The sequence below is a fragment of the Phyllostomus discolor genome, chromosome 2 (assembly GCF_004126475.2).
Source record: "Phyllostomus discolor isolate MPI-MPIP mPhyDis1 chromosome 2, mPhyDis1.pri.v3, whole genome shotgun sequence".
NCBI lineage: Eukaryota > Metazoa > Chordata > Mammalia > Chiroptera > Phyllostomidae > Phyllostomus > Phyllostomus discolor.
In genome coordinates this window covers 6,790,494-6,811,430 of record NC_040904.2, presented here as the reverse complement: position 1 = coordinate 6,811,430, position 20,937 = coordinate 6,790,494, and the positions used below count along the sequence as shown (strand labels likewise).

At 43.0% G+C, this 20,937-nt stretch overlaps 1 protein-coding gene across 1 annotated transcript in view; it reads left to right on the top strand.

Moving 5' to 3' along the window:
* DSCAM (DS cell adhesion molecule) overlaps window positions 1–20,937 on the top strand; it is a 532,016-nt gene that overhangs the window by 293,257 nt on the left and 217,822 nt on the right. The window contains exon 4 of the mRNA XM_036017445.1: window positions 12,080–12,226. Coding sequence (XP_035873338.1) covers window positions 12,080–12,226 — 147 coding nt within the window. The remainder of the gene's footprint in view (window positions 1–12,079; window positions 12,227–20,937) is intronic.

The window sequence follows — 20,937 nt, the reverse complement described above, 5'->3', positions numbered from 1 at the left end:
CATTTTTTAAAAAGGCTATAATGATTTTGAAGGAAAGACAGAGAGGTATTCAGGCTGCAGTTGGGGACGAACAGGCACATACACACTCCCACCCCGTGTCCCAAGGTCTCGTGAGCACCACCCGCCTGGGCCTCGGCACCCCCGGTGCCCCAAGCAGGCCTTTCCGAGGTCACGTGGCATCGCCAGGAAAACGGGAAACACAGCCCCTCTCAACCCAGTAATTACATACCCTTGTATTTGTCAGTGAGACTCTCAATGTGTGCCGAGGAAATCTTGTCTAAGTTTGCCTGATGAGACTTGTTTTTTTTTTGAAATAGTGGACTGTTGACATCAACCTTAAAGTGGAATGCTTTATTCATGGCAGATGTTTATGAGCAACCGGCACGCATGTGTCTCGTGCTGTTCCAGGTGCTGGGGCTAGAGAAATGCACAAAAAGACAAAGAAAAGGGTGCGTGCCTTGGCCGAGCCCCACTGCGGTGGGCTTGATGTGTTACACAACACAGCAGTGTGGAACACACTAGGTGTCTCGATGTCAACGTGGAGAGAGCCTAAGAAAGCATGATGTTGGGTGGCAAAAGCAAGTTTTTCCACAATCAATAGTAAACTGTGTAAATTTGAAAAGAAAGGAAATGCAGCATATGATGGGTAGTTCACAGATGCATGCCTGTGTGTGACGGAACAAAACCTGTCACCCGGGGATACAACCGCTGACTTCCTGAGAAAAGTGGCTTTTTTTTAGGAGAAAAAGATAGGATAGGGGAGGGAGCGAAGAGAGAAATGTACCTTTTTCTGTACAGTTTTCTTTCTTTCATGAAAGTAAGTGTTAACAGTGATCGATTCTGAGCGAAGGGCACACAGATGAGCTTTTTATGTCTGTGTGGGTGGTTGGTGGTTAAATTTAAAAAAAAAAAGGGGAAGGAGGGGGAGTGGCAGAGGAAAGCGGAGAGGACGAGGGAGGACCGGATGGAAGGACACAGACCACCGAGAGGCCGGAACATCCCTGAAGGAGCGGTCCCTTGCAAACCCGAGCAACCCCCTGCTGTGAAACCGAGCCTGCCCCGCCCCCCCCCCCACAGTGTCCCTGCCCTGGCCTCATGCTGCTCAGCTGGCTTTCCCCTGGTGGGCAGGGCAGGGGGCGGTTCATCTGTCCTGTGCCTTTCAAATCCCCCCCCCACTCAGCCCTCAGCCAGCTTCCCTCTAACCACCCCGATTTGACCTCTCCCCCTCCTGAGTCTACCTCTCGCCTCGCCATCTGAAAACCGTCCACCGCTGTCCTGGCGTGGACCCCTTGACCTCCCAGAACCCCTTGTTACTGTGAATGACTTCTGTGGTCTAACACAGAGGGATCCTCCATCAAGGCCACCCCCGGGTCACCCCCTCTGCCACTGGGCTGGCCTCCTGTGAGCCCAGATTTCTCTACAGCAACCTCGGGAGGTGTTGCGTGCAGGCGACCCGCCCACCTCTTGTCACGCTGTCCTGGTGAGTGGCCCATCCTCCCTTTCTCCCCCTGTCTTGGAGGAATCATGTGTAACTCACCTCTTCTCCGACCACACCCTTTGCCTCACTCCTGCAGCCGGGCCAGTTCTATGACAGTCACCTCTGTTCTTTAAACATACCTTGTTTCAGCTCCTTGACCCACCTCAGGACTGCTGCACGTGCTCTCTCCTCTCCTTTGTTCTCAGCCCCACTGTTCCAAGCACCTTCTGTGCTTCGTCTCAAATGCCCCCTCCGCAGACACCCTTGCATGCATGACCCCCATCTGAACAGCTCCCCTTTACCTAGTTCCGCCTCCATGTCTTAATTCTCTTCAGAGCATATGCCATAGTTAGTGATTATTTTCTTTGTCTACTTACTGTGTTTGTCTTTGTCCCAGACTAACATATTGGGTCCTACAGGTCAGGGACAAAACTGTCTGGTTCATCCTGTAAATAAATAAATACATATAATTTAAGTTTTATAAAGTTGTTTGGCTCTTTTATAAACTCCTTCAAATAATTTATTTAAATACGTCATTTTCTTTTTTTTCTAAGGATTTGCTCTTTTAAATAACTAGAAATCTAACTAGAGGAAAGATTAATGGCAGACTCGAATATCCGCTCAAGAGCGAAGATCTGATCATTAACAGCCTAAATAGGGTAATTAGGTGTACAGTCGGAATGCAGTGTGCGGGCTTAAATTAGCAGTGTGTAATTGAGCCTCATTTAACTGCAGGAGAATTTCACTGAGAGAATTTTATTTACATAAGAGACACGTCTAAGTGTGATTGCCTTGAGAGAATTTAAACATCTGTATGCCAAATGACTCCTCACTTCTCAACCCCCAGCCCAGGACTGCTAGCTGGTTCCTCACTCACGCTCCAGGTACAGAGGTCATGTATGCACTCTTTCCGGCCAAGGGACCTCTTCCGGGCAGCTCGAGGTCCAAGCTGAGGCTTCACGATTCTTGGATACTTTGGTGGTACTTCATAAACATAACAGGCCCCAACGATGGGATGCCTTATTATACAGAGCCAATTTGGGGGGGGGGGTTTAAACTACGTATGTGAACAAGATCCAAACAAGTATTGAATGCAGCACCCTGTGGGGAGTGGGGGGTTGGGGGTGGAAAGATTGGGTAAGTAAGGCAGACGGGGCTCACTTTGTCCTCGGAGAGGCTGCTGCCCTGGGGGGTGGGGGGGTGGAAGGCGGGGCCCGCACACGTAACCAACTCGACAGCATGCGGTTGGGTATGAAGCTGTGTGTTAGCCGGGCAGTTCAGGAAGATCAAGGGAAGGGACCCATGATGCGTTGGATTTGGGGGTTAGGTGTTGGGAGGGGAAGGCTTACAAAGACCCAGGGCAAATATTGGAAGCCCTCCCTTCCGTTTTTAAGCGTGCACAGATGTGATCAGATTGAAAGCCAAGCAAACCAAAAGGCCATTTTGACACATCGACTCCCAACATAAATATTTCCCCAGATTCCCCACCTGCCCCCTGCCGTGCCGCCGGCTCTGTCCATATGCTCACCACCCTCCGACGCACTCTTCAAAATACACTTCAGCTGCACAAGCGGTTCACTGATAGAACTTCTTTTAACGCTATCCCAGCCGGGCCTGTGAAATAAACAGAATTCTCCCTCCCTTTCCCTTAATCTACTCATGACGTCACAGGTAACTATAGTCTACACTTTGGTGGGTGTCCGCTGACACCTTCCTCTCTGTTCACGTCACACACACGCTTATAAGCACATGCACACATCCATTGCCTTTTGTACATAACACTGTATGTGGTTTTGTAATTGCTTTGTGCGATGTGTTAGAGATCTTTCCATGAAGTACGTATACATTTACCTAACCGTCCTTTACATGGCTACATGGTGTGGGCATACCCTAATGTATTTATTTATGTAACTCACCCTTTGATTGGCCTTTAGGTTTGTTTACGATTTTTGATTTTTAAACAATGCCGCAGTGCATTTCCTGCACACACCTTGAGGTGTGCACAAGTGCGAGTGTTCCCATGGGATCAGGTCTTCGAAGGGGGCAAGCTGGATCGAAATGCATTCATTTCTTACGTGTGGAATATGCCAGCAGATTGCCCAGCAAAAAACAAATGGCTCCATGAATTTATACTTCCCCATAGGTGCTCTTGTCCCCACACCCTTGCCAAGACTATGTATTACTAAATATGTATTTTTTAAAAAATTATTTATTGGTTTGAGAGAGAGAGAGAAAGGAAGAGAGAGAGTCATTGATTTGTTGTTGCACTCAGGCACTCATCATATGTAGGTGCCCCGGCTGGGGATGGAACCCGCAACCTTGGCACATCAGGATGACGCTCTAACCCACTGAGCTATCTGGCCAGGGCTTACATACATATTTTAATTATTTTCTAATCTCCTGGATGAAACTAGCATCTTGTTTAATCTGCATTGACTTGGCAAAGTCTAAATAAATTCTGTTCAGAAATCAAGTAACATGTAATTAATTTCATTTGTGGCAAATTGACACCTTTGCAATACTGAGTTGTCTAAATCCTGGAATTTTATGTGCCTCTCCATTCCTTCGGGTCTTCTGTTATGTCCTTGGGCAATGATAGATAGTGTTCCTTGAGTTCATTTTATGTATTACAAGTTGTTTGGGTAGGTATTTAATATCTATTGATCTAGCAAGTGGGATGTTATATCATCATTATTTATTGTAGATTACAGGTATCCTGGAGTGCCTCTCACTGGCAAGCATTTACACGGACATTCTCATTTAATGTCTCAGTCTCCCCAAGAAGGCGACATTGTCCCATTGTACAGGAGAGGAAACTGAGGCTCTTCTTTCTATTCTAGGTTATGGTAAAAAGAAGGCACAGAGCTGAGAAATTTGTGCCATCTTGTTTGGAAGTCCTCCCTCCTGTCACTTGCATAATCTCACACCTCCTGCTCTCTGTCCAGTCTGTCCCACCATGTATGTTGCTGGCCCCCTTCCCTCTCTGCCCTCCCCGGGGGTTCCTGGGCATCGGTTCCCATAAAGGGCTCCTGACATGTCGAGTCCCCAAAACTGCTTCCAGCTTGACTTTTACCTCCTCCTGCAGGTGACCCGGCCTGTGCAGGGCGGAAGTCCCGTCTTCCCTAAAACAGGGACACACAGCCTGGCCCCACTTCTCTGCTCTGTCCATGCTCTGTCAGTCCCGTGGGGCCCTAGGACCCAGCGCTGGGGGGCTCTTCCCCCCAACCATGTCTGTTGCTCCTTCAGTTTCAATATGTTTCCCCGTGTATCGCTTCCGTCCCACCCCGCTGTTCCACCCTTGGCCCGGCTTTGCTGTCTCATACTCTGGCCTCACCCAGGACCTGGGAACTCAGTGGGTGAGGTCCCAGCCATGACCCCAGGGCAACGTGCCAGCCAGGCTACTGGTAGTGCTGTGAACACAGGCACATCACGTACCCTCTCTTCTCACTCGTCTCACCCGTAAAGATGGGGGTAATGACAGTACCTGGCTCGTGGGGACATTGTCAGAACAAAATGGGCCCAAGCACACGGTGGTTGGAGCCATGATGGCTCGTGTTAAGCCTGCAATACCTGTTGGCACTGGTTAGGATTCGTATTAATGCCCAGATGTCTCCGTGTCCACATTTCTGCTAAAACCATCACATTGGATTGGCTTAGGGGTTCACCCTATTTCAGCGTGACCTCGTCTTGACTCATTACACCTGCAATGACCGTATTTTACAAATAAGGTCACATTCTGATGTGCCAAGGGCTGGTAGTCAACTTATGGATTTTGAAGGGAACCAAATTCAACCTATAACTCCAGGTTAGACATCTTATCTTAAGGACCTACCTCCTTCTCTCTGTCAGATACAGCTTCAGATGTAGTTTTTTTTTCAGCAGTCATTTCTACCAGGTCACTCGGTCACTCAAGAAATGCGTAGTTTCTTCAGGCCTGTGTCTAATCATGGCTTGACACCCACTCACCACATCACAGAATAGACACGACTCAGACCCACACTGAGTTATTGACAAATTTCATTCCAATCCACATCTGAATTAAGAGAAATTGGCCACTTTAAACTTATCATAGATTACATATTTTTTCTATTTTCACTTTTATTTTAGTTAATACTAATTTACCTTTCAAACGAAAAAGTGTAAGATAACCATTCAGAAACTCATTTCTAGCGTTACATCCTTAGAACTTAGATTTGAACGTTGTGTTCCTCTAAGTTTTCAGAAACTGTTAGGACAACTGCTCAGGAGAAAGCTCAGCTTCATGTTGCAGTACGGCTGCTGATCGGAGGTGGCAGGCACAGCTGGAAAAGGATTCATGGTGCTCTACCGCCCTTTGGCACCTTATTAGAAGAACCATTTGTTCTTGTAATTACTACTAACCCAATTCACATTGCAATAGCAAATAAAAACCCTAAGATATGTTTTTGATTAAGCAAAAAATCAAATATACTTTTAAAAATCTTCCTGAAAATATCATTGTCTCTATCGAAGATCAAATAGCTTGGCTGCACAGGAAAAGGACAGAGAACATGACAGGAGAATAATTAACACCAAAATCTCTAAATATGCTCATTTTTATAGAAGAATACATTGTCGTCACTCCAAGAGAGGAACTTATTCTCTTTATGTATGATACATGAGGAAGTTTCATGTTGGAACCTAAAAAGAGGTATTTTAGTTTGCTTTCTTTTTACCCACACTTAAGGAGAGACCTCCTTCTGTGTGTCGGCAGTGACAGGCTGTTTCATCCACCCATCTCTTTAACAAGTATCTTCGGACAGCCTCGCCAAGCACTTTTTCTGTGTGATGGAGAAGAAAAGTCGAACAAAACAAACCAAGTTCCTGGTATTTTAGTTTCAGGAGAGCACTGTGAAACCCATCTCCAACACACACAGGATAACCTCACATCGATGTGTAAAATCAAGTGCTCTGCGCATGACCATGAGTGTGGTCAATGTGGGCAGACATCGCTGGACAGTTGGCTTAAGCACTGAGGCCAGAATGATGGGGAGGAGCCAGCCAGGTAGGGATCTGGGTTCGGGGCCCTCCAGGTAACGTGATGGAAGGGACAGTGTGGCGGGGCATGGTGGAGGGGGGAGGGAGTGCAGGAATGGCTCTTGGAGATGTGCTCAAAGCCTGAATCACATAGTCTACCATTCGGTGTAGCACCACTGTTTGACACTAAATGTTCTAAATGATTCACTGTGTTTTTTCAATAAAGATTTCTTGTCAGAGAAAGGGGAAAGGAAGGAGAAAAAGAGGGAGAGAAACATCAGTGTGTGGTCACCTCTTACATGCCCTATACTGGGGATCTGGCCCGCAAGCCAGGCATGTGCCCTGACTAGGAATCAAACCAACAACCCTTTGCTTCATAGGCCAGCACTCAATCAACTGAGCCACGCCCGCCAGGGCTGATTTGCTGTGGTAAAAGCCCATGGATGCTGAGTGGAGAATGGGCTGAGAGAAGCAGGAGAAGAAACAGGATGTGGAAAGGCTGGATCCTTAGCCCTGGGTGGTGCACTGGAGGGAGAGGGAAGTGGATGATGATCAGGACATATTTTAGGAGAAGAAACAGTCGGACCTTCTGTTCAATGAGCTATGAGGGATGAGGAATGATTTAACTCGGAAAACTTCAGATTATGTATCTGATGTTCGATACTGACAAATATGCCAAAGAAGTTTCTTTTTTATTATTAAATTTATTGGAGTGATATTGGTTAATAGATTATATAGGTTTCAAGTATACATATTTCCCAAAGCAATATACCAGTTCAATGAAATCACCATCAAAATTCCAATGACATTTAAAAAAAATAATACAAAGGTTATCAGATTTATATGAAATCACAAAACACCCTGAATGGACAAAAACATCCCGAGGAAAAAAGAATGAAGCCAGAGGTATTACACTCCCTGACTTCAAACTAGACTACAAAGTGACGATAATCAAAATAACCTGCTACTAACAGAAAAACAGACGCACAGACCAATGGAACAGAATTGAGAACCCATAAACCCACATGCATTTAGGCAAATAATTTTCAGCAAAGGAATCAAAAGCATAAAATGAGAAAGAAAGCGTCTTTAATAAATGGTGCTGGGAAACTTGGGAAGCCCCATGCAAAAGAGTGAAACTAGACTACAGGTTGTCCCCATGTACAAGGATTAACTCAAAATGGATCACAGACCTAAATATGAGATCTGAAGCGATAAATTACATAGAAGAAAACATAGGTGCTAAGCTTACAAACCTGGGTCTTAGAGAAGATATTATGAATTTGACCACAAAGGCAAGGGAAGTAAAGGCAGAAATGGATGAATAGAGCTGTGTCCAACGAGAAAGCTTCTGCTCAGCAAAAGAAACCACCAACAAAACAAAAAGGCAACCCACTCAAGGGGAGAAGATTCTGGCAAACAACAGCTCTGACAAGGGGTTAATATCCACAATATGTAAAGGAGTCACACAACTCAACAGCAGCTACTATTCTCATTCAAATAATGGGATAATGCTTATGGACAAAGTCCCGGGTCTCTGTGCATATCCCTTTCTGAAAACAATGTCTACAAGGCTCCTCCCCCCACGCCCCTCCTGGCACACAGATTCCGTCTGAGCCTCGGGGGCTGCTGCTCCCTGCGCTCTCCCCCCACTTAGTCCCGCCGCAGCCGGAGGAGTGTCGCTGTAGACTTTTACCTTGAGTGTTGCTACGACGTTCCTAACTGGGTAAATGTCCCATTTCCTTGGGTACTTTTATGTCTCTAGCTAGAAATATCCCAGAAGTCCCTGGGCGGAGCCGAGCCAGGCTGGCCGAACCGCCTGGTGCTGAGCTGGGGGTTAGTTTCCGTGGCTCTAACGTACAAACGCCATCCAACTAACTAACTAGCATTGGAGAGCCGCTTCAGCACTTACTCGTAACCCATTTACCCTCGGTTTATGTAGAGTTCTCGCAGCGCTGCCATGTCTGCATTCTGCCTCTCGGCACCCCGAGTGCGTCATGTCATGAGTGTGTCCGTAGGGATTTTGACAGCAGAGAGCAACAATGGCTTTTAGCTTCGGAGGGAAAGGGGGAGCAGGTGAACTGTGAAAGACAGAGCCCAGAGCCAGGGACCGTTAAACTCCCGGGGGGCCGTGTCGTGCATGCTGAGAAGCCACCCCTCTAATACCCGAGCAGCGCAGCTCAGTAACCCATGTTCCCAGCGATGACCCTGAACCCCCGAATCACTCACTGTTGTTCAGATGACTGGCTGGCAGTGCGTTGGACGTGACACTACGTATGCACTATAATTTAGAAACGCTTTCATCTGAAGTGGTAATAGCTTTCCAAGGGAAATAAAGTTGCCCATGCAGTTTCGGTTTGCACGGTTTTACATGGCCAGACAGTTCTGAATAGTAAAGTGTGTGTGTGTGTGTGTGTGTGTGTGAGAGAGAGAGAGAGGGAGAGAGAGAGAGAAACAGAGAGAGACAGTGTGCAGCTTATTAGTATCAGTGTTTTATATTTTAATATGTTTCTGTTCTAATGGAAGCACCTTCTTCAATCCCATTTAAGAGACCATTTAATTCCAACGATACAAAAACCATGTGTGATGTAAAGCAGGAAGTGGGGTGCAGCGGCGAGTATTCCTTGCCCCCACGGGGCCAAGACACCTCCGTGGTGCCCTCGTGGTCCCCTGAGAGTTTCATGAATCTCGGGAATTGAGACTTGACCCGAGGACCCTGGGCCTTTGTGCCCCACCCCCCCAACCAAAGGCTTCTATTCTTCATCCTAGTTCTATGTGTTAAAGTGTTGACTGATTCTGAGATGGGTTTCAGTGAGCGGTAAGGGGCTAGACAGACAGAGTTCGAATTAGTCTCAGTAATTCATTCAATGTCTCTCCTCCCTTCAAGCGACTATCTCAGAAAATGTTGGAGACAGACGAGGTTCACGTTTTTCGAAACAATGTGTCTCTAGAGAGTCTTATTTACATGCATGCTGAGGTTTTTGAATGTTAGCTGTTACAGAAGCAAAGTGAGCGGTGGGATGGCATGTGCCCGCACAACGGAGCCCTCCCAGGAAGCAGCGGGTTCATAAACCCGTGCGCGCCGCCGCGCCTGTGTCCTGGGCAGCCCGCAGCGCGTCTGCGCAACGGTCCGTGGAGCGCTCTCCACTGGCCTTTGCCGCCGCTGACGCCGCGTCAATTCTATTGAAAACGCTGCACATTAGGGTGACAGAAGTCACAAGCATAATGTTCCTGGTCCTTCTTTTCTGTCACTCTGTCGCTTCAAGGAGCTGGTTATTAAAGCATTATATACGTATGCAAAATATGTTGAAAGGGAAAGTTTTTCAATTGCACACAATATATACTAGTGAGAAATGCTTGGTGTGTGATGAAGGGTGACAACTGCTAAAAAGGTATTTTTAGTTTCTTTTGTGGGGAGGATGAAGTGAAAATATCTACAATGTATAGCATTAGCTTTTCCAGCTATTTTTATATTTAGTGTATTTATAGCATTTATACACTATAGCTCATAGTGTATTTATAGCATTTATACCATGTAGTTGCTTAAAATAAGTGAATTTATTACTTAAATTGCTTAAGTAATTTAAAATGTAGTTGCTTAAAATAAGCAACGACATGGAATTGTTTAAAAAGTGAATTTATTACTTAAAATATTTGATGCAATATTTAATTTGTGTTCTTTTCAAAAGTTTATGCTAGATTAGTGTTTGTCTTATGATTTTTTCTTATCCAATTCCTTTTGAATTGCTCTTGCATAAGAAATCATGAGCCCTTTTTATTGTACTCGAGCCACTGGTCTATGAAGAATGTATGGTCCTTATACAAGATACCAAGGACTGTAGGGTTTGTGTTCGCCGTGTGAGCGTTTGAGACCTAAAGTCAGCGAAGTCAAGATCCCTGGTAAATTCTAATTAAAGTAAACCCAAGGATGTTTCCAATGAGCCTAAGGAAAATGATAAGAGAAGATGAATTGTGGGCATGTTAGTCTTTTCCCAAAGAGACAAAACCACATTCTCTTTCAAGTCCAATTGCATCAACTGCAGAAATATTCCACAGGAAAGAGTCCAACAGCGGCAGAATGTGGGCTGAGGCACCTGCTGTGTAGGGGCAACGACTCACTTTGAGGCTTATTCTTTTGCTGTGTTTTGGTTTACCACCAAATTGTAATTGAACAGTAAGTATCAGTTACATTTTCAAAAGAAAAAAATCATTGTCCTTCTTAAAGCAATACATAGTTATCTCTAAATGTTGGCCATTTCTGTACAACTAGAGCTGTACCGGCAGAAATTGTTATTGAGCTAAAAGGGATCATTCATCTGGCTGCATTAAAGCCCCATCAAATGTGAACAAGAGTTGGCCGCCAAGAAAGGAAAGGTTTATTTTTAAGGAGATGGCGCCACGCCTGTGAGCTCACACTTAAAGACCTGGCTCCTGATGGCTCAGGGGGTGGGCTCTGTAGAGGGAAACCATTACTCATGGTGAATTAGAGAGCTGGAACTGTCATTAAGGTCATGGTCGGTGCCGGGGTGCAGGGGGGTTGATGATTGCACTTGGTCCCAATGTCAGCCGCGGAATCGTTCTGTCTGGCTTCATGTGCATTTTGCTTGTGGGATTGTTCTGCTTTCCTGCATCCAGAGCTCAAGCACAGCTGAAGCTGGATGTTACCTCCCTCTGTGGTCGAGAGACCCCAGGCTTTGTCCCTAAGATTATTTGACAGAGACCGAACTTGACTGTCCCGAGGGCTTAATGATTAAGGGGATGCACGTGCAAGGAAGAGGGAGGCAGGTGAGTCTGGGTGCTAGGATGGGAAAGGCCAGTTTGAATCCAAAGGAAAGAAGGAGAAAAGGTCAGATTAAAGAAAACGAGGCTCCGTCTGCTGAGAAAGTCACAGGTCACATATAAGAGAACACTGTGTCCCATGCTGATAAGGAGTGTGGCTGAGTATGACAATAACAATAGTTATTGTCAACTACTTGAGTAGTGACTAAGAAATAGCATGAAGTCTATAGAATTTTATTAATCATTAATACCCCAAATTCAATAAATATTCTAAAAGAAGAAATAGCAAAGTACTCTAAAGCACTGAATATAAGAGGAATTGACCTTTGTCTTCAAATGTAGCAATCAGTGTCCATTATCGTGATGGGAAGTCAGATAGTCTTTTCTGAGAAGTTTGTGGAATATTTTATTGCTGTATTTCTGTGCATTCATTGAAGTACTTTAAACTGAGGCCAAAGCTTAGACTTATATGAGGTAAAAATTTGCAAACTAAAGCTAATACTTAATCTATCACATGCTAAGAGAAAAGCAATGATCATAGAAAATCTGCTAAATTAGTTATGTGCCAATTATATGCCAACTCTGTTGCTACAATATAAACGCATGACCTAGACCTAAAAAAAACTTATGACATTACATTTTCTAAGTATATATTTCTTGTGTCACATACTAAAAACTCCTAATTCAGGCCATTGAAAAATTTAACACTGGACCCTTAAAGGAACACACACACCTATCATTAGCCTCTCTAGGAGGTTTCTTCAAGTGTGAACAGTCATTCCGTGACTTTGTTTATGTGACCGGGCTGCTTCTGTCCCTCTCTTGCAGGATCTAGATTTCTCATCACATCCACGGGAGCCTTGTATATTAAAGATGTACAGAACGAAGATGGATTGTATAACTACCGCTGCGTCACGAGACACAGATACACCGGGGAGACCAGGCAGAGCAACAGCGCCCGCCTCTTCGTATCAGGTGAGAGCCCGCCGCGCCTGCGCCCGCCGCCTCTGCTCTTCCCGTGCGGGAGCCCCGCGGCGGCACACTGCACACCGTGAATTCACGGCTCACAGGAAGCCTTCGGGTTTTCCCCCCAAATATTTTATCAATTGCAGGTCATTGGTTTTTTTTTTTTTTTATTTCACCAACACCTCTACCATACAGTTCAAATCTAGACATTTCAAGTGAAGTCATTGCACACTTTTGTGAAATTCCAAATCGCTTTGGCCCAATATGCTTTCTCGTTGGAGGACAACACCTCCTTGTCCTACGTGTTTGTGTGATCTGTCACTGACACTGCCCACCGGCCCCACGGTGCCTCGCACGCGGCAGAGCCGAGGCGGAAGAGCAGGGTCATACGGAGCACACCTCTGGGTCCGCAGATGATGCCTGCAGTGTTGGGGAGGTCATCCGTATCCAAAGGTAAAGGGATATCCATGCCCTCCGGGACCCTTCCAGGATTATTCTGGAGTGAAGGAAATCTGAGAGCAGTTGATTCTACTCTGATAAACATACCAGCTTTGTGCTCTCTTTGATGGGATTTGTCCTTCGAGAAAGTATCAATCTTTGGCATAATCTCCACAATCGGCTTGTTATTGGCCCATCTGTCAAGCAAATAAGCACACGGTGATGTGTTAGCACCTTGTGGGACAAACTAGACATGTGAGGAGTTCATCTCAGAATTAGAAAACTAAATGCCAAATATCTGAACTTGCCCTATAAAATGTAAAATGGCTCCGTGTGATGAATATTTTAATTTTGCTGGTAGCGATGCTTTGTGCGGGAGAAGTGATGGGAAGATGTTCCATGTTGGGAGGTAATTAAAACCATTGCCCCCCTGGACACCTACGGATCACCCCACTAATGGTCTATTCGGACTCCCCTTCCCCACGCCCCTCAGAATAGCCTCAGCCCACCTGTTTCCTAAGGTCCAGCACAAAACGAAAAAGGCAGATTTAAGTGATTTCTCCATTGAACTTGAAAGTATTTCTTCTACCTGTTTTTTTTCAAGTCCATTGTTCCTTTCCCCCTTGTTGTAGTTATTTTGTCTTCTTGCCTCTTTTAAGGAAAATTGTTAATGCTAAATGGTGAGAACAGAGTGAGTGCAGATTACTTTTCTGAAATTCTAAGCTTTCAAAGCAAACATAAATGAACTTCATTTTTTATTAGATTTACATTTGTTTTTTAAAAATGTACACACGGTGTACACATGGTCATGGTGGAGACATGTTAATAGCAATATTTTTAATGATTTCAAACTTCTACTGAAATTAGAACAAATTGAATAACAGGAGGAAAAGTGCATGGATGACGTCTTCAGCAAACTTGGGTGATGGAAATCCCCCCAAACTCCTGGGTGGGTGTGGATAAACTACTGACAGCAACAGGACCACAGGTGACAGTAGCCATGCTGCAGAAGCAGTAGGCAGTGTAAAGACATTTTGGAACTACTATATATTCACAGAACTGCAAAATAAACAACAATGCTTATCTCCAAAAGCAGAGGATGACCTTCCAAGTGGCGACCTGGGAAAATGTGTCTTAGTCACAACCTGCAGACGGAGCTGCATGCACTCTGAGTTGACAATGGGTGCAAAGGCCATAGGTGGCAGTGCTCACACAGTTCAGGCTGGTCTGAGTCCTCAGAGATACTGGAGGTACTCAGCAAACACTCCTTTTCAAAGGATAGGTACTCACCCTGAGGGAAACTGCTGGAACAGAAGTCAAGCTGGCTGGAGAGAACGCTAGCAGTCACAGAGAGAGAAGTCTCGGGCAGCATGGGGGCTCTAGGGGAATTCCATCGCATATAATGTTATAAAAGAAAAATATGCCCTGGCTGGCATAGCTCAGTGGATTGAGCACGGGATGTGAATCAAAGTGTCGCAGGTTTGATTCCCAGTCAGGGCACATGCCTGGGTTGCAGGCCATGGACCCCAGCAACTGCACATTGATGTTTCTGTCTCTCTTTCTCCCTCCCTTCCCTCTCTAAAAATAAATAAATAAAATCTTTATAAAAAAAAGAAAGAAAAATATAGCATGAAAAATGAGAGCAAGTAATGTGGTGATCTAGGAGACACACAGCTAAAGGCGGGAACCCTCCCAAACCAGGTTTGGCTCTGAGAAATGGGCTAAATGTTGAGTTTGTTCGTGGTAATACCAAGGCGAAAAGCCAGAAGTGCCTTTTATCCTCTCCTGCAAGGAGCTTCTCCTAGTTAACCAAGAGCCCTATCTCATTTTAAAATGGAACAAAAGGAAAAAAGATGTAACCTCCCACAACTTTATTACAAGAGGAAAGATGAAAATGAATCAAATGATGTTTTGACAATTAGAAGTAATTTTAAAGATTGTCTACAAATCACATGAAAACTATAATTTAGCATCTGAAAATGACTTAATGCTCTGAAACAGCAGCATAATTCAGAAATAAAGTTCACAAATAAAGTGGCTAAACACATGAACCCGTGAAACAATGAAATGGTATAATTTAAGAAAAATATTAAAAAATGCTGTTATGCAATTAAAATTAAATTAGAAGGAATACATCAGAGAATACACACAATGGAAAGCATGAAGTGGGAGTAAAGACCAGGAAGTAAACATTTGCGGAAAATCAAACAACTAGAGGTAAGAAGGGTTGGTGGGAAAACATATACATGACGGGCAAAGATGGTAAAACACATGTATATTTAGAGTCCTTTAAGAAGAGAACCAAACAATAGGTCCAAATATGTACTTAAAGCAATAATTCAAGAACAATTCCTGTAATTGAAGAGTACATGTTACTATACTGAGGTGATACACTGATGCCTGAGAAAATGAACCCAGAATGGTCAACATGCAACATATTTTAATAAAACTTACGAACTGTAAATATTAACACTAAATAATTTGTTTATGATGACCATTCTGACCAGTGTGAAGCGGTATCTCATTGTGGTTTTAATTTGCATCTCCTGATGGCTGGTGATGCTGAGCATCTTTTCATATGTCTCTCCTCTGTATGTCCTCCCTGGAGAAGTGTCTATTCAGGTCCTTTGCCCGTTTTTTAACTGGGTGGTTTGTCTTCCTGGAGTGGGGTCATGTGAGTACTTTATGTATTCTGGAGATCAAACCCTTGTCCGAGATATCATTGCAAATATATTTTCCCATGCTGTTGTTTCCCTTTTCATTTTACTGCTGTTTTCTTTAGCAGTGCAGAAGCTTTTTATTTTGATGAGATCCTATTTGTTTATTCTTTCCTTTATGTCCCTTGCTCTAGGGGACTTACCAGTGAAAATATTGCTGAGTGGAATATCTGAGATTTCCCTGCCTATGTTCTCCTCTAGGACTTTTATGGCATCACAACTTATATTTAACTCTTTTATTCACCTTGAATTTTTTGTATGGTGTATATTGGTGACCAAGTCAGCAAACAACAAGTGCTGGAGAGGTTGTGAACAGAAGGGGACCCTAGTGCACTGTTGGTGGGAATGCAGACGGGTGCAGCCACTGTGGAAAACAGCATGGAATTTCCTCAGAAAACTAAAAATGGAACCGCCTTTTGACCTGGCAATTCCACTGCTGAGATTATACCCTAAGAACCCTGAAACACCAATCCAAGAGAACCTGTGCACCCCAATGTTCATAGCAGCACAATTTACAATAGCCAACCACTGGAAGCAACCTAAATGCCCACCAGTAAATGAGTGGATAAAAGAACTGGTACATTGACACAATGGAACACTACACAGCAGTAAGAAAGAAGGAGCTCCTACCCTTCGCAACAGCTTGGATGGACCTGGAGAGCATTATGCTAAGTGAAACAAGCCAGGTGGTGAGGGACAAATACCACAGGATCTCACCTATAAGTGGAAGCTAATTAATAAAACAAACAAGCAAGCAAAATATAACCATAAATTAAAATAAAGAACAAACTGACAATAACCAGAGGGGAGAGGGATAATGGGAGAAAATAGGGGAAGGTCCATCAAGGAATATGTATAAAGGACACGTGGACAAAGCCAAGGGGGGTAGGTTCGAGGGTGATAGGCAGGGATGGATGGGGCGGGGGGCTGTGGTGGGGTGGAAATGGAGACAACTGTACTTGAACAACAATAAAAATAAATAAATTTAAAATACTAAATCATTTGAGCATCCAGGGAACAAGTTTAAGTTACTTCTAAGGGGAAAGTGTAAAGATCTTAATAAAATAGAAAACAGATTAGAAACAGTAAAAGAAATGATAAGTCTTCTTTAAAATATCGATAAAACAAAGTAGGCTGGTTTCAAAAACAGCGAAAAAGGTGGTGATTTCTACACTAGGGCTAAGTTATTTGGACTAATCATTTTTCTCTCAGGACAACTAAAAAGGCTATTTGTGAAAAAAAAAATCTTGATGTTGTTAGAAGCTAATGTGAACAATACCAGGTAAAAATCCCGAAGAAAACGGCGGTGGGAAGCTAGTCTGTCGCCGAGGGCTGCTTTTGCAGAAGGGGCAGTTCCAGGGGAGACAGATGAAAGCCCGAGATGGTGAAATACTCTTGTGAAAGCTTAGTAGGGTCAGGTAGGTAAGAATTGTAGCCTAGGTCCCATCAAAGTAGAGCATAATAATAATAAACACCCCGTGCTTGGGGTTGAAATGTCACAGGACTGTAAGAATATGAGAAAAAAACACAAAAAACAGAAATAGGACTGCCTCCCAGGACTAATGCTCATCTTCGTATCATCCAGGAATTAAGATTGGTCGAAGTGACCTTGGATTACTAGTGCTGTAGTGATACCCCTTGTGCATTGCTTTGGGGATTTCTGCCCTCTCACCTCCCCCCAGTTCTCGATCAGTCTCTCTGAGCATTTTAAAATTAATACACCTTCGCCCTACAGGATAATGATCATATTAATAACATTTGCCACTCCCAGTGGTGGAGTGGCAAAGGAATGTCTTATGCACAGTTACTAATTTGAAGAATTTCTTAAGCAAAACCTTAGTATCTGTCAGTAGGGGGATAATTACGTAAATTACGGTGCAGACACTGAATGGAGCAACATACAGACACAAAAAAAGAAGGAGGATGAGCTCTCTTACTGAGGTGGAGTAATCTCCAGGATACATTGTTAAGCGGAAAAAAAAAGTGAGAACAGTATATAAATTATACTGTCTTTTATGTAGGGAAGAGAGAGGAGTATATGTATGCATCTACTTTTAATTGTGAAAAGCAATGTTGGAAGGGTGAATTAAAAACTAACAAAACAGTTTGCCTCTAAGGGGAAATAGTGGAGGGGACGTGGATGTAAATAAGACATATTTGAGTGTATCTTACTACATAGTTTCAACTTGAAAATCATGTATATGTTGGGGGTGGGGGGAGTGGTGGGAGGGAATGGAGACAACTGTACTTGAGCAACAATAAAAATGTAAAAAAATAAAATAAAAAAGAAGGAAAGAAATATCAATTCACACCACTCAGAATGACAATTATCAAAAAGTCAACAAATAGCCCTGGCTGGCGTAGCTCAGTGGATTGAGTGCGGGCTGTGAACCAGGCATTGCAGATTCGATTCCCAGTCAGGGCACATGCCTAGGTTGCAGGCCATGGCCCCCAGCAACCGCACATTGATGTCTCTCTCTCTCTCTCTTTCTCCCTCCCTTCCCTCTCTAAAAATAAATAAATAAAATCTTTAAAAAAAAAAGTCAACAAATAAGAATTAGTGGGATGATCACATTGTAAGGAGTAAAAATGTTTAATCCCTAGGTTGTACACCTAAAACTAATATAACCAATATAAGATTGTATACTGACTATACTTCAATAAAAAATAAATAAAAATAGTAAAATAGAAAAAATCATGTTTGATATTTTGAAATATTAAATTAAAAGCTTAATGTTAAAAATCGAAAATACTCTGAAACAAATAAATCTATATGCATAACAAGTTGTTAAGATTTTCAAACAGAAAATAATTATGTAAAGTAACTTTAAGATATAATATTTACCATATATCTATGAGAAATGTATTTTAAAGATAAATACAGCTTAAAATAAATTATTCATTTGCTTGCCTTATTTTAAAAAATATCAGTTATTTTTTGAAAAAATATTTATTTATAAAAATATTGCTATTTTTGAAAACTATATTTATATTTCTAGTAAATGAGAAAGGAAGAAAATAATTATGCTTATGTTATTTTTATTTGAAACCAAGACTTCTGGTGTAAGAAAAAAACTTAAAATCAAAAATTTAAAGTAAAATTGTTGGTGTGTCAAACTTCAAACTATCAGTACACACTTGATTTTTTGTTCTGGGGATTTTTTAAGTGTGTACTTAAGGCCTAGAAATGATGGGCAACCAATAGCAGCAAGCACCTCTACCACCTGAATGATAGTGTCTTTTAAATATCGTTCTCCATGAGAAGGGACTGTGGCCTCTTGGAAAAATCGTGGATTATAGGTCTGGGCAGGTCATGTATAAGATGAGCCTGAAACATTCATGAAGTCTCCTCAAAATGATACAAGAGCCAACTTTTCAAAGAACTTTTATTGATCAAAAGTGTGATGAGTTGAATATTAAAAAACAATTATTATATTTTACTGATAACTATTAAATATGTAAACATCTCTTGAGTTTACTATGATTCTGTATATGTACTAATGTACCAACATGCACCTACAGTATACACTCCCATGTGCACATACACATACATACATTTAATAATAACAAAAACAATAATAAGACTCTCTTTTATCTACATAGTAGTAACTAGGGTACCAGCTAAATATTCTCCCTGTCTTTCCCGTAGCTGCTGTATTTCAGTATAACCAAATAACCCTAGTTCACGTTCTTATTTACAGAGTATTTACATCTACCAAATATGGTCAAGGAAAAAAGGAAATTAGAAAATCACCATTTCAAACCCTAATAAATTAACTAATTCAAGACATACCTCATCACATAAACTTGCCGATCTGTTTATCACTGCTAAGTTTAGGAAAGCCACACGTGACATGGCGCAAAGACAAAGACACAAGGTTGAACTTGATCTAGTCAGCCCATTGGAGGTAAACTCCAGTTATGAGAGAAAAGGCACTAGCAGAACAAGTTAAAGGACTCCATGAAGACACAAATTCAGATGCAGGATTTTCTGCAGACAACTCACCCGGTTTCTTCAATAAGTCAATGACACGAGACAAAAAAAGAAAGCGAATCTGCTCTGGATTACAGAGACTCAAGATCAATAGGAACAAAATGTTAACTGTAGAACAATCCCGAGTTAATTAGCTCAATCGTAATAACCATCATAAGCTTTTTTTAGCTCATCAGGAAAAAAGGAATATAGGGTAGATAAAAGATAATACCAGGAATGTATTATTACTGTAGTATAATGTTGGCACTGTGGTTGCATACGGAAATTCATTTGTATTAGAGAAACATGCTAATGATGTAGTGGTAACAAAGGGTCTGTGATTTGACTCAAGTATGTTAGCACCGAAAGCAAAGGCCGTGTAGAAATAGATGAAGGATTAGAAAACATTGATGCCTGTTGAGTCTGGGTGATGCATATATGAAGTGCATTATATTATTTTTCACTACTTTTGTGTGAGCTTGCAAATTTTTGTGATAAAAGCTATTTTAAAATAGCTTTTAAATATTTAAATAAAATGTTGGAAGACTAAGTGATAAAAATTAAATACAGTGCTGCTGTTTAGTTGTGCTAACTCTGTATATGACCAAACATCACCACGAGAGCCTGCCCCGAGCGTTGAGCACGAGGTCTGCACGGACAAGGGCTCCACAGCTGGCACTGTGGCCTTTTAAATGTGTCTAACCCCTGCGGAGCCCCGCAGTCTGACAAGTGCGTGAGTGTAATTACGGAATACACATCCTTCCCTTCACGAAGGACGGAACTTCAGGAGAGCCCTGGAAACTCCCTCGCAGATCCCTTAGGAGATGATTTAGGTCCCCTCATCGTATCCCATGGAACAGCCACATTGTTCTCCTAAGCACCAGGGAAGTGAAGGGAGCTGCCGGTTGGCTGAGGGTCTGTGTCTCTGTGGTTGCAACAGAAGTCATGAAGTTACAGCTGATTTCATCCTGTCTTCATCTGTGCCTGCTGGCTCCCCCGGTGGCTGACTATGGAATCACAGTGTGTTAAAGAGATCTTTCTAGAAGGTTCTTACTGGGAAAGTGAGAGGATATCCAGTTCGCACTGGGGTTTACTACCAGGCGGGCCAAACAATCATAGCACTTTCCTCACGGAGACCAAGATAATTAAGTGTCAGGAGCCCACGTCTGTTTTGTAATGTCCTCGTGGAGACCAGTGTGGCTGCATCTGCTATTCTAAATAGGAAGGAGTAGAAGAGAGAGCAAGGCAAGGCCATTGAGTTTCATTTGAAACATCCGCCCTGGCTGGCGTAGCTCAGTGGATTGAGCGCAGGCTGCGAACCAAAGGGTCGCAGGTTCGATTCCCAGCCAGGGTACATGCCTGGGTTGCAGGCCATAACCCCCAGCAACCGCACATTGATGTTTCTCTCTCTCTCTCTTTCTATCTCCCTCCCTTCCCTCTCTAAAAATAAATAAAATCTTAAATAATAATAATAGTAATGATTTAAATTTACCTTTAAAAAAAAAGAAACATCCAATCAGGGATCTCTATTCTACATTCTCCGTGGTTATCCCTGAGGACATGCCTTCCTCCGAGCGAGCTTGGACACTGAG